This window comes from Poecilia formosa, unplaced genomic scaffold (assembly GCF_000485575.1).
Source record: "Poecilia formosa unplaced genomic scaffold, Poecilia_formosa-5.1.2 Scaffold185, whole genome shotgun sequence".
NCBI lineage: Eukaryota > Metazoa > Chordata > Actinopteri > Cyprinodontiformes > Poeciliidae > Poecilia > Poecilia formosa.
In genome coordinates this window covers 84,329-96,328 of record NW_006800124.1, presented here as the reverse complement: position 1 = coordinate 96,328, position 12,000 = coordinate 84,329, and the positions used below count along the sequence as shown (strand labels likewise).

Genomic DNA, 12,000 nt, shown 5'->3' with positions numbered 1-12,000 from the left:
TCTTATTTTGGCTCATGTGACAAAAAACACTTCTGCTCTACTACATCCAGTCTGACTGAGTTTGAACTGTTTTGAAAAAATAATTGGTCTCTAGATGCAAAAATATTACATGCTACACTTTTGAAATGTATTTTTGCACAAAAACCAAAAAGTTTTATTGTTCATCCCATTACAACAATGCATTACTTTTTGTTGGTCTGTCACATCATCAAACACGCTTAAAGTTAGCGACTGTAAAGTTGCAAAAAGTGGTGCTGGATTTTGTAACTGAATCACTGACTTTATGGAGTCAAAATTTCCTTTTTGCTACAACTTTGTTATATTTATGGGACAAAATTCCCCTTTTGAACTGACTTGTTTAAAACTTCCCAGTATTCAGGAACATGTTTGCCTTGAGGCAGCTTTGAACCTTGATGCTAAAGCAAAAAAATAAAAATAAAAATAAAAACAAATCAAAGTTTCAGCATAAATCCGCAATGCTTAAAGTTCGGATAAGATCGCTAAAAATGGCCGAATATGAAATTAAATCTTAAATATCCTCATCATTAAAGATGATGCTTTAATGGAGGACAATCTACATTATGGCTGTAAAGTTCTGCATTGGAATAGCGAAATGTGTTTGACTATAAGGACGGAACTGAAAGAAATCTCTTTCCAAGAACTTTCCTAAACTAAGAAGCTCAAGCGAATCCTGCTTCATCTGCTGGGAACCGAGAGAACCTAAAGCCGAGCAACACGTACACACACACACACACACACACACATACACACACACACATCCTCCACCTGAGAACACACTGCGGAGATGAGAAAATTCTGGGGGTATAACCCTCCAGAGGAGGACCCTCACAGGGCAGCCTGCAGCACTGCCTGCAGCAAACAGAGCAGAAACAACTGCTGCTGTGTGAAAGTGTGTGTTCACTCCGGGTCAGTGTATATATATGGATTTAAAAAGGCGCACGCAAGAGTGCACAATCATCATTATGCATGAGAATTTGCAGACCCAGTGCGGTCCAGCATGTACTCCATGAGTGTTTTATGAGCTGCGTGGCCCCGAGTGTGTTCATTGTGTACACACACAGACACACACACGGCAACCGCATAATATTTCACAGAGCTGAGCTATAGCGACGCATCTCTGGCGTAAGGTAATGGTCCAGTTCTCAGCAGCCGAGCGTGATCCACGGCTCACCATCACGGCCGGGGCGACCGTCTCCCATTCGACGATGTCGGCCGCCGTTTTCTTCCCGACGGGCGGGGGCTCGTCTGGGCAGGGCCGGTCGCGCGGAGAGGTCGTGCCGGGGATCGTCTCCGTCGGGCCATCCCGCTCGTCTCCGGCCCAGGCCGCGTTGTTGTCCTGATCCGTGGCGTCCGCCTCCTCGGATGGCGGCAGGTGGAAAGGAGGCGTAGCTCGCATGGAAGACATCATTCTGTTGAAAACACAGATGAAGGAAATGAAAGAGGTTGATTCCTACAGTGAATGTGAGAACTTAAAAGCTCCACGTAAAACACAATTTATCTTCCTGCTCAGGGACAGCATTTGCTGAAAAAAACCCAAAAAAATATTCAGAGCAGTAATTAAGTGGAGTAGGCAGTAAATAGGATTGAAACGAATAATTAATCGGCCACTAATTTAGTAATTGATAAATCATTCACTCCAGTACACAGACACAAAAAAGGCCTTGTGATAAAAAAACATATTCATAGCAGTAATTGAGCTCAGTAATCAGTAAATAAGGCTGTAAAGATTAATTGTGATTAATACTGAAATAATAGGCAACTAATTTAGTAATCGATAAATCGTTACCTGGAGTACACAGACTGAAAAAAAAGTCATTTACTGAAACAAAACCAATATATCCAGAGCAGTCATTCAGCCAAAACTGTACAAAATATATATACATTTTGAATTTAAGATAAAAACACATTTCTCTGTCCATATTTACCCAAAATTCCTCAAATGGGATCTATTTTATATTCCCCTGATTTCAATTCAGGAAAGGAATGGACACATTTCTCTGTCCATATTTACCCAAAATTCCTCAAATGGGATCTATTTTATATTCCCCTGATTTCAATTCATTAAAGGAATGCGGTGTTATTGCAATTTAGGCAATAAAATGTTTATTTTTCTAATTTAAAAAAGCAACTGAGTTATTAGGTTTTATTAGGTTTTTTTTTGCATTTTTTTATGTATTTCTCATATTGTATAGGAAAGGTATAAGTTGTTCAATGAAAAGGCTGTCGAATGTGTACGTTTTTTATGCAATTAATCAATTAATTTCCAGAATAATTGATAGATTTATCAATTACTAAAATAATCGTTAGTTGCAGGCCTCATTTTAAATAATCAAAACGACAACTGACAATGCATGCACACACACTAAAGCAGTCTGGTTGGGTCCAATTTTGCTCTTCCGACTAAAAACGGCAAAACGCACAGGCTGGTTGTCAACATCAGTGCTCCGTAAATCAGAGTCTGAAATACGGAACCCCGTGGGTGCCCTTAAACGTGAGTATGACCTTGTGTTAAAGAGGTATGAGCAGGTTTGAACTCTGTGTGAGTGGGGGTGTAAGGGATAGTGAACAATATTCAATTTACAGCGTGACTAAAGACTTTCATAATAGAATAAACCTGATTGTGAGAGAAAAGGGACAAATGGTTGAGGGAGTAAAAGTTCCCGCAACAAATCAAAGAGAGGTTGGAGAGTGAAGGTGAACTGTACAGGGTTGCTGTATCTGGGCACGACTCGTGTTCAGGGACTTTTTGGACCTTAATGTTCTGTCCGTGTCGCTTTTTACTGCCTCTTTTAGAGCGCGCCATGCAATGACTGCAACACAGATTAAATTAGAGGAGGGCCATGGGTGTTATGCCATGGAAAGTGAAACTTGCTCAACTCTGACCTGAAGAAGTTTGAGAACCCTTAGCAGAGTACCAAGGCAATGACATAATGTACATCTGTGTTTTAGCCTAAGAACAAACTGTACTGCTTCTAACCCGTTGCTTCAGTAACCCTTTATGTCGTTTGTCCTTCAAATTCATCGTGTTCAAGTTAAAGGTTTGCGTGTACCAAAAGAAAAAAATTTGTTTATGTTTCAACCAACATGTTGCAGAGTTGGCTACATGGGTGGAGGCGAACTGCAAACAGGAATTCGTATGACTTTCTTCAGTGGGAACTTCCTGGTTGCCAGCATCTATAAAGGTCTCATTTCTAGAGTGAACACCTGAATCCACATTCAGGTAAAAACATTGTCTAGCAAGTTATGAGTCAAGCATGGGTCTGTAAATGCATCTGTTAGACTTTGGGTAAATATGCTTCAGTCAGGGCCACATCTTCTCCTGAGCGTTTTATATTGTCTCCACAAATTCTCTTGGTAAAAATGTATCAAAGATTATAAAGGAAAACAGTCAAAGGATTATGTAGAGAAGTTCCAATCTTGTGCTCCAACAATATGGAAAATATGACGCAAATTGTTCTTCTCCCGGTTTAGTTTGTTTTTAGTGAAATCTTTAGCGAAAGTCCGGTTCACTTGGTCAGGTGTGAATACACAACTGCATTCTGAAGTGGACCAAAAAAAAGCCAACTCTGGTTCGCCTACAGACCTAGATTTTGTTTCGGTTGAAGTGAAATTTGGTGCAGGTCAAACACAAATGTGAACACCAAACACCCTAATCGTGGGAAGCAGTCTATCGTGCAGGGCATTCTGGGTAAATGCAACCAAAACAAATAAGTCTAGTGCTAGCAGGACAAATGACTCCTGGTCTACTGCCAAAGGTAAAAGAGAAATCCTACAACCACTAAAATATAATTCCATACCATTTTGTTTACATTTCATGAAGAAGGAGGTAGTACTTATATTTTCTTCATAGTTTTTTGTGTTGTTTCCTTCAGGGGTTCTTGGTGCAGTGCTACCGCAGGCGAGAAGGAGAATATGTTGCTTAACCGTCTCACAGTCTTAAGAGGTGGGTCCCATTAGACTCCATGAGTTTTTTTACTCTGTGAATTGACCCCGCGTGCGCAATTATGAGATTTTTTTGTGTATGTAGTTTCGGTAACTGACTGTCTGATGGGACAACCCTCTGCTTCCCTGCTCATGACATTCGCCGAACTCCTCCTGAGGATCACGCTAAGACGGTTAAAGTGTGTACCAGCTGAAAATGTAAATCCATCCATCCATTTTCTATACACCCTTGTCCCTAGTAGGGTCGGGAGGGGTGCTGGTGCCCATCTCCAGCAAACATTTCAGGCAAGAGGCGGGGTCACCCTGGACAGGTCGCCAGTCTGTCGCAGGGCAACACAGAGACAGACAGGACAAACAACCATGCACACACACGCTCACACCTAGGGAGAATTTAGAGAGGCCAATTAACCTGACGGTCATATTTATCGACTGTGGGAGGAAACTGGAGTACCCGGAGAAAACCCACCATGCACAGGGAGAAAATGCAAACTCCCCGGGCCGGGAATCAAATCCAGAACCTTCTTGCTCCAAGGCAACAGTGTTACCTACTGCACCATTGTGCAGCCTAAAAATGTAAATAAATGTAGAATTTTTAAATTTGCTGTCCTTATGGCCAGACTACCAAATATGAAGCTAGTTAAAAAAAAATCTAGTTTAAGAACAGAAATTGAAATTTAATTCACTTGTACTGTACTTGCTTTTTTTTGTACTTGCAAAGTTTTATTTCAAACTTGCCACAAGCGTCATCTTCCTTGCACACAGAGGGCATTTGAAGGCTTGTTCACAAGCAATCTTAGTCTCCACATGCCGATATGACTTGAGCTATTAAGACAGAAAACCAGCAACAACTAACACTAATCCCTGATCAACTCACAGAGTTGGTGCTGCAGCGATGAGAGAGCACTGAGGAGCCGAGGAAGGAGAAGACAGAAGACAGCCTATATTTAGCTGACAATATTGCTGCTGCTGTGTTTATGAGGGAGCTTCAGTTTTGGTTTCTTGGAACCGGAGTCTCATATGGCCAGGAATGCCCAGGCTCTCAACCCGCTGCCACTGATAGAGTTTCACCAGGCAGGGACCATTAGTTTGTTGGTAAGCACGCCGTAAGTCCTGTTGTGACTGCCTGGAGCAGGAAGATGTTCTTCTTCTTAACTGACCATCAAGTAAATTACCTGCTAACTTCTTTGTTTACCCAACACCACCAGTAATGGATTTTTTTGTGGTCTGGATGTTTCGTACTGTTTAGTTAGACTTTTTCAATTAAACATGGCTTATTAAATGTTCACATAGATTGCAACAAAATGTTACATATGGAGAACTCACAGTGGATGTTTTTGATACTGTATGTGTGACTGGCTCTCTGCACGGGGTGCCCTTTATCGGGGTGCAGCACAAGAAAAAGCCAAGTCAGAATGACTTTTTAATTTTTTAATCAAAGCTGAAATGCTTATTGTTTTTAAGAACTCTGGACTGCATGTTTCTATTTTTATTTATATCTAGTTCATGTCTTAAACAATTTTTTATGAAACAGTTTAAGATTCAAAAAATATTTAATCTGAAACAATTTATTTATTTTTTTGGCGTGAGGATCCTCTGGCATGCGTGGCCATTTGTCCTGTGTCTCTGCTTTGATGTTAAAAAATAACTACAGGGATAAAAAAAACACAGAATAATAATATTTCTAACAATAATAACAGTATTTCTTACAGAATAAGAAACATAAAGCAACCTTAAACTCTTTATGTTTTTACATGTACTTAATGTCGACATTTTTGGCTCTGCAAGATTTTAAATGAAATGAGATGTAATAGGTCCTTTATTGTATTTGTAGACCTGTTCCAATAAGCAAAAAATAAATTAATCGCATAATAAAACAAAACAAGTTTGTTTATTTCAATTTGCGTGATTTAATGTTTTTTTAATAACAATTTTATTTATAGAGACTTCATAATTCATTTTATTCGTTGCTTCTGTTGCTTTATTTATTTATTCTGGTTATTTAAAGCGTCTTCCAGTTCCACTGTTAAATTAATTCAAAGTTTATTTATCTTTGAGAATGTGCTCTTGTATTAATATGCCATTACCATTATATTACTTGAAAAAAAATAGTATCTAAACAACAATGTTGTCGTCTATTGCAATAACTTCTGGGACAATTGATAGTCCAACAAAATGTGTTATGGCGACAGGCCTAGATACTCAGAATTATATTGCAAGTTTGAGAAGCTCAACAGGAAAAAGTAAAGGAAAAAGTGCCTTGACCCAAAGCAGTTTTCCTACGTGGAATTTACAGAGTACCTATGGAGTATGAGTTTACTCTGAAGTAGATTTCTACCTTCTACCTACAATGTTACAATAAGGTTACCTGAAGGTGAACTTTTAAAAGCACTTTACTGGGGTAAATACAGGGGTAAGCACACTTTTGGTACCCTTTAGATAACCTTTGAGCTATGTACAAGTACCATGTAGGTACATTCATAGGTTTCCCCAAGAGTGAACTGAGTGTACCCCAAAAATACCCCCTTACATATATTGTATGTAAGCTTGTAAGAGCACTCAAGGGTACAGCACTGAATAAATACTGTAGGTACCATGTAAATATCCTGTAGATACATTATAGGTACACTGTGAGCATAAGCACCTGGTAAGTACAGACTGAACACAGGGCAATGATATGTACTACTGTTGAATTGAAAAGTATCAAACACTACGTGGTATGTCTTCATCAAGTTGTGTCTTATCATCAACCAAGTACTAAAGGTTAAAAACTAAACCTTATGTTTATAAAAAAAAAAGGTGTTGAACATCTTTCCTGACCTCAAATGGGTTGAACGGATCAATGTCATCTTTGTGAACAGGGTGTGTTTTTTCAAAATAAATAAATAAATAAATAAAACAAGCAATTATAGAAGCAGAACAAGAATCTCCCAAAGACATTAATGGCAGAATGACTTTGGGTAACTAGTCACAAAAAACAAGTTCTTGGTGATGCTGATGTGACTACTCTTCTACTGCTCCCACTCATTGTTGTTTTAGAGTATGATGATTCAACGTCTGCCCCTTTGCCGGCTGCCTTAGAAGATTTTACAGCCTATAGCTTGGAGGAAAACTTGACTAAACAAAGTGGCGATAGCGGACAGCTAGCAGTAACTCAGAATCCCTTTGTGAGTGGAAGAGAAACAAAAACCAGGGTCGGAATTTGGCAGGAGAGCGTTTGTTCAGATCTGGCCTGGAACCTGGCGACTTGGGTGGAACAATCAGGCATTGTGGAGTGTGTGGACGGAGAGGGACCTGTGACAGATGAGAGTGGGAGAGAGAGGGCCTCTAAGAAAAACAGAGCACAAAGCACCATTCACAGGCCAGGTCCTTCTGCCACTTGTGGAGCGAGAGAAGGGCTCCGACAAAGGCCTCCAACCGGACCAATTGGGTGTAAAATCTCCGGCCGTCCCAGCTGGATACAACGGAGGAAGTGGGAAAAAGAGACAGAGAATAAGAGGAGGGCAGGAAAAAAAAGCAGGAGGACTTGGGAGATTGTTTGTCTTTTGGACAGTCCAAGCAAGAAAATAAAGGAAAAGAGAGCATTCTGACGGTTTCACTGGAAACAAAGACACTCTATGGCAACGCAATCTCAACCCCCTGAGAAAGACAAAATCATGAGTGCATGCTTATAAAACTTTAAGAAATGCAGAAAGTAAAACATTTATCAGTTGTCCATATTCAGAGAAAAGACATATTTACAAGACTCCAGAGTCTTGAGAAACTCTGACGTTTTCTCAGCTGTCCATGACAACATAGGCAGAGTGACAGAGTCACAAGTTAAGTCAAGTAAGATCAGATCAAATCGTTTCAATTAAAAGTGGAAGAGAGCAAAGGGACAGGCAAAACCCAAGTTCTAGGAAAAATTTAAAAGGTACGATTTTAGAACCACAATAAGTATTTCCAAGAAGACCTACTAAGCCCAGTGGTAGAGGTGGCAGGGCAGTCCACCAGCAGCTCCACCGTGATGAACTTATAAAAATTTTGAGATGCATATGACATAATTTGGTAATAATAGTGCATGAGGCAAACGGATAGCTGCAGGGTTGGCGAAATCAGTGCGCACATCTCAATGTGTCAACTATAGACCCAGATTAATTTGTCTTTACTGTCACTGATACGGGTGCATAAAAAAATCATAAATAACATAAACAACACTCAGTCTGATGGGAGGGCAGGTGAAGTCTGGTGGCCCAAAAAGCTTATAGTACACAGGGGGAAACCATGCACAAACACTGGGGAAAGTTGTTTCAAAGATCTCTATAAACGTTTGATCACCAACTCCCTGCCAACATTTTATTCAAATTATAACTAAAAACAACAGGCTAACACAATAAGGTACTTGGCTAACAAGCAGGAAACCTAATTAGGATATACTCCAGTAATTTATTGGTAAATTTCATAAGAGTTTAAAGTCAGCTTTCCAATTTTTTGAAAACAGAAAAACTACTGAGTTTCTTATGTCATCACCAGTGCAACTATAGGCAAAAGTGAATAAGATGCTAACATGTATATTTGTAGTTTAATTAAATATGGGGTTAAAAAAAAAAAAGAGCCGTTGGTCCTGCTTTTAAACCCCGTTTTTTTTTTGTTTTTTTTTCTGTACTCTCATTAGATGGTTGCATAGCGCTGCAAACACAGACCACAGTCAAAGGTCAGACATGTGGAATGTGAGCACACACATGCCGCCCTGTTTTCTCCAAGAGATTCCCTTGTCCCTGCTCTTTTCTGCTAAAAATAGATAAACCCAATTGCAGGGCCAGTCACCCCCGAAACCGGCCCGTTTTCGTCGCTGCCGTTTTCGCAAGAAAAGCAGTTTTCTGACTTTGCCATCAGAGGCGACTCTGCGGTTCTGTGGTACCTACAAATAGCCTCTCCCCCGTTTTAAAGCTTCTGCCGCTTATCGCCAATGACCGCAGGTATTCGCTTGACCTTCCCGTGACTCAGGTGAAACAATGAGGAGAGGTAAACAGAGGGGCGGATGCTGCGCGCGATTGTCGGCTCACATAACTAGCTACATCAATCAGCTGTCAGAGTCAAATCCTTCTGCTGCTCTCAGGTAAACACAAGTCACTGTGAGACTCTGGAAATAATTCATGGATTTACCTTGTTAGAAGATTCTTACAACCAAAGGGTAACGGTCAAGGCAAGGTGCGGAGAACAACTGATTTGTTTATTTTTTTAAGATTTCAGTGTTATTTTTTCTTTGTTGTTTTAAAACACTTGACATGATGATATGACTTTTACTAGTTTTGTATTCTATGTTTTTAATCAACAGCATCAGTGATGAGGGACTTTAGCAAGATGCTTGGCAAGTCTTCCAAATTCTTTAAAGCTGTAGTGTGTAACTTTTGTGACAAAATGTTTTCAACAAATTTGTTAAAATTACCATTGTCATGACAATATGACAGTGGATATATTTCAAAACAAGTATGACTTTTCTACCATAGTTTTTATATTTTACCAATGTACTACTGGAAGGCAGTCATGAATAAAAGTAAAAGCTAAAAAATAAGCGAGTATTTGTTTATTTTTGTGAACAGGTGAGAGCTGAACAAAATATCAAAGCACCAAGTTGAGTCGAGAATAATAAGAACAAATGTATTATATATTTCGCATTTTTGTGTCGAAACGCTGTATTCCTATGATGTGTTAATAATCTAAATCTTCACAAGAACACTCCTTCTCTCGCAAGAGTTTACCGAATATTTTAGCGTTCCAAAATAAACCGGATCATCATCCCTCATCAGGCGGACAACTGCTGCAAACACAGAATCCGTCTCCATTAGGCTTGTTAATGGAAATATCAATCAAAGCCAACGATAGGACCCTCATAAAGTGATGAATGTGTCGTTTGTACAGCGGCCACAGACCCGTAGCTGCTGTGCATTTGGGCCTCTGTGTTCAGGGTCCGTACCGTGATGCTAAGCAAAGAAGAAAAAAAACCCGCAGACCCCCAGAAATCCAGAAGTGGTTGTGGCGACCGACACCCTCTCTTGTGCTTGTTATTTTTCCTGGCCCGCGAACACACCCGTAGCTTACACAAATACAGTACACATATACATTTATCTGCTCCGTGGCAACCATACAGAGCCAGCCACTGAAGAAGCCATTGAGGACCAAAGTCAACACACGCAGCGGCTCAGAAAGGGACCGTTTATTTCCTCCTCCCCTCAAACCTCACATTAGGTAGAAATTATGAACATTTTGTTTCTGAATCATAGGCTTCCTCAGTGTACCAGAAACAGCTAGCTTTATTGTGAGAGAACGTCAACATCTGAATGAAGCATCACGTTAGAAATAGACCTGAAAAACAACAAATTCTCCATTTTAACAAGCAGAAGTGAAAACTAGACTGTAACCTGTTCACTTCTCTGCAATCTTTTTATTTCCATCTGTTTTATTCCTACCTCCATTCCTCTCTCAGACACACTGAACACCTTGTAGAGGTGTGTACCATAAGGATCTCATGGAGTCTTACACCCAACTTGAAGGACCTCTTGACCTCTATAGGGACGGACGTGAAGTACCAATAAGCCAATTACACAACTTTTAAGCCTTGCTGTGCTGGAACCACACCAGGCTCCTTCCAAAGTTATTGGTACTCCGGATAAAGATGAGTAAAGGCTTTAAGGGAGCAGCTTTATGTGCAATCAAGTAATTATGTTATGTTCATTTGTTATAAAGATGCTACATATATCAAATATGACTTAAAGGAATAGATTACTGACTTCATAATCCAACACCTTGAAATTGGGCCTCTGTCTCTTTAAAAACTCCTGCTATATCTGAAACTACACCTTCAAAAAGCCATCATAACACCGCTCCTCTATTAACCCTTTAACAACGTTTTTACCAGCGCTGTCCTGAGAAGTAGCTCCTATAATGAGCTTAGCAGATGCGCAGTTCCACCAAGTGCTAATTGGTGCTGGCTAGTCTTAAGGAGCTGAGTGGGGGAGCTGAAGGAGAGCTCTGTGAAGCAGGAGCTTGGAAACTGAAGCTCAGAGGAGGAGCTGCATCTTGAAGGCGGAACTGGGTTCACTCAGGTGTTTTGCGCAGCTGCATTGTTGCTACGGGAGATTAAAGAATTTCTCAGATGCAAATAAACAAATAATTCAGTTCCATTTTAAAATAAAAAAAATACACATTTTATTGCATTAAATCAATTATGTTATCATTATGTTATCATAATCAATTATGTTAGATTATGAAGTTCCTTTAGTGAACGATTTCTCATTGGTACCAAAGGAAGCATCTGCAGATAAAAAGCACCTCTGACATCAACATGTGAACAGCTCCTCCCTTTCTGCTTGACTTATCAATACAGTGTAGGGCTGATAATCCAATTATTACTTTTGATTTAACAATTAAAAATGTGATAGCAAAAGATGTTTAATATGAGTTGTTTTTTGTCGTTTTTTTTATATAATCTGAAGCTAAAACTGTCAGCTGAGGAGTTTTTGGGAGTACATATTTAGAGATAAGGGTTTTTTTTCTTAAATGCAAAATGTGTATATATTTTGGCACAATTTTAGCTTATTTACAACCCTGAGTGTGTTGTTTCAGAAAATTGCCTTTTTTCATACCTTACCTTTTATTCATGTAAGAAAAAGCAGCAATCTACTACAAACAGACCTGAATTTCTTTTCAGCATTTTTTCCCCTGACATCTTTATGAAAGGAGTCGGTTTCTGCTGAGGGTCCTTTATATTTGTTAGAAGCAAATAAAAATCCTGTTATGTGACATATAAACATGGCACAAAGTTGGAGGTCGATGTGGTTAAAAATATATACAAATATACAAACAAATTTTTGCTGTCTTCCAAATAAAGTCTTCTAAATATGGAAAGTACAACACAAAGATTAGGATATTGTTTGTAGATTTTTGCTTGCTTATTTTTTAAACCAGGTAATTCTGATAGATTTTATCTTTCAAATCTACAATGATTTACACCTCCCTTTTATATGGAAACCAGGCTTTTTATAATGTAATATATATATA

The 12,000-nt window shown here is 39.3% G+C and overlaps 1 protein-coding gene across 4 annotated transcripts in view; it reads right to left on the bottom strand.

Annotated features, from left to right (window-relative positions):
- The window catches only part of LOC103147570 (transcription factor SOX-6-like), a 147,157-nt gene that overhangs the window by 95,751 nt on the left and 39,406 nt on the right, over positions 1-12,000 (bottom strand). For 3 of the 4 annotated variants that reach the window (XM_007565974.2, XM_016678556.1, XM_007565975.2), the window contains one exon: positions 1,193-1,430. In XM_007565974.2, the coding sequence (XP_007566036.1) occupies positions 1,193-1,429 (237 nt within the window). In that variant the 5' untranslated portion in view covers position 1,430. Of the gene's footprint in view, positions 1-1,192; positions 1,431-7,447; positions 7,455-12,000 lie in introns of those variants that run through there. The other variant, XM_016678555.1, reaches the window with a different exon arrangement.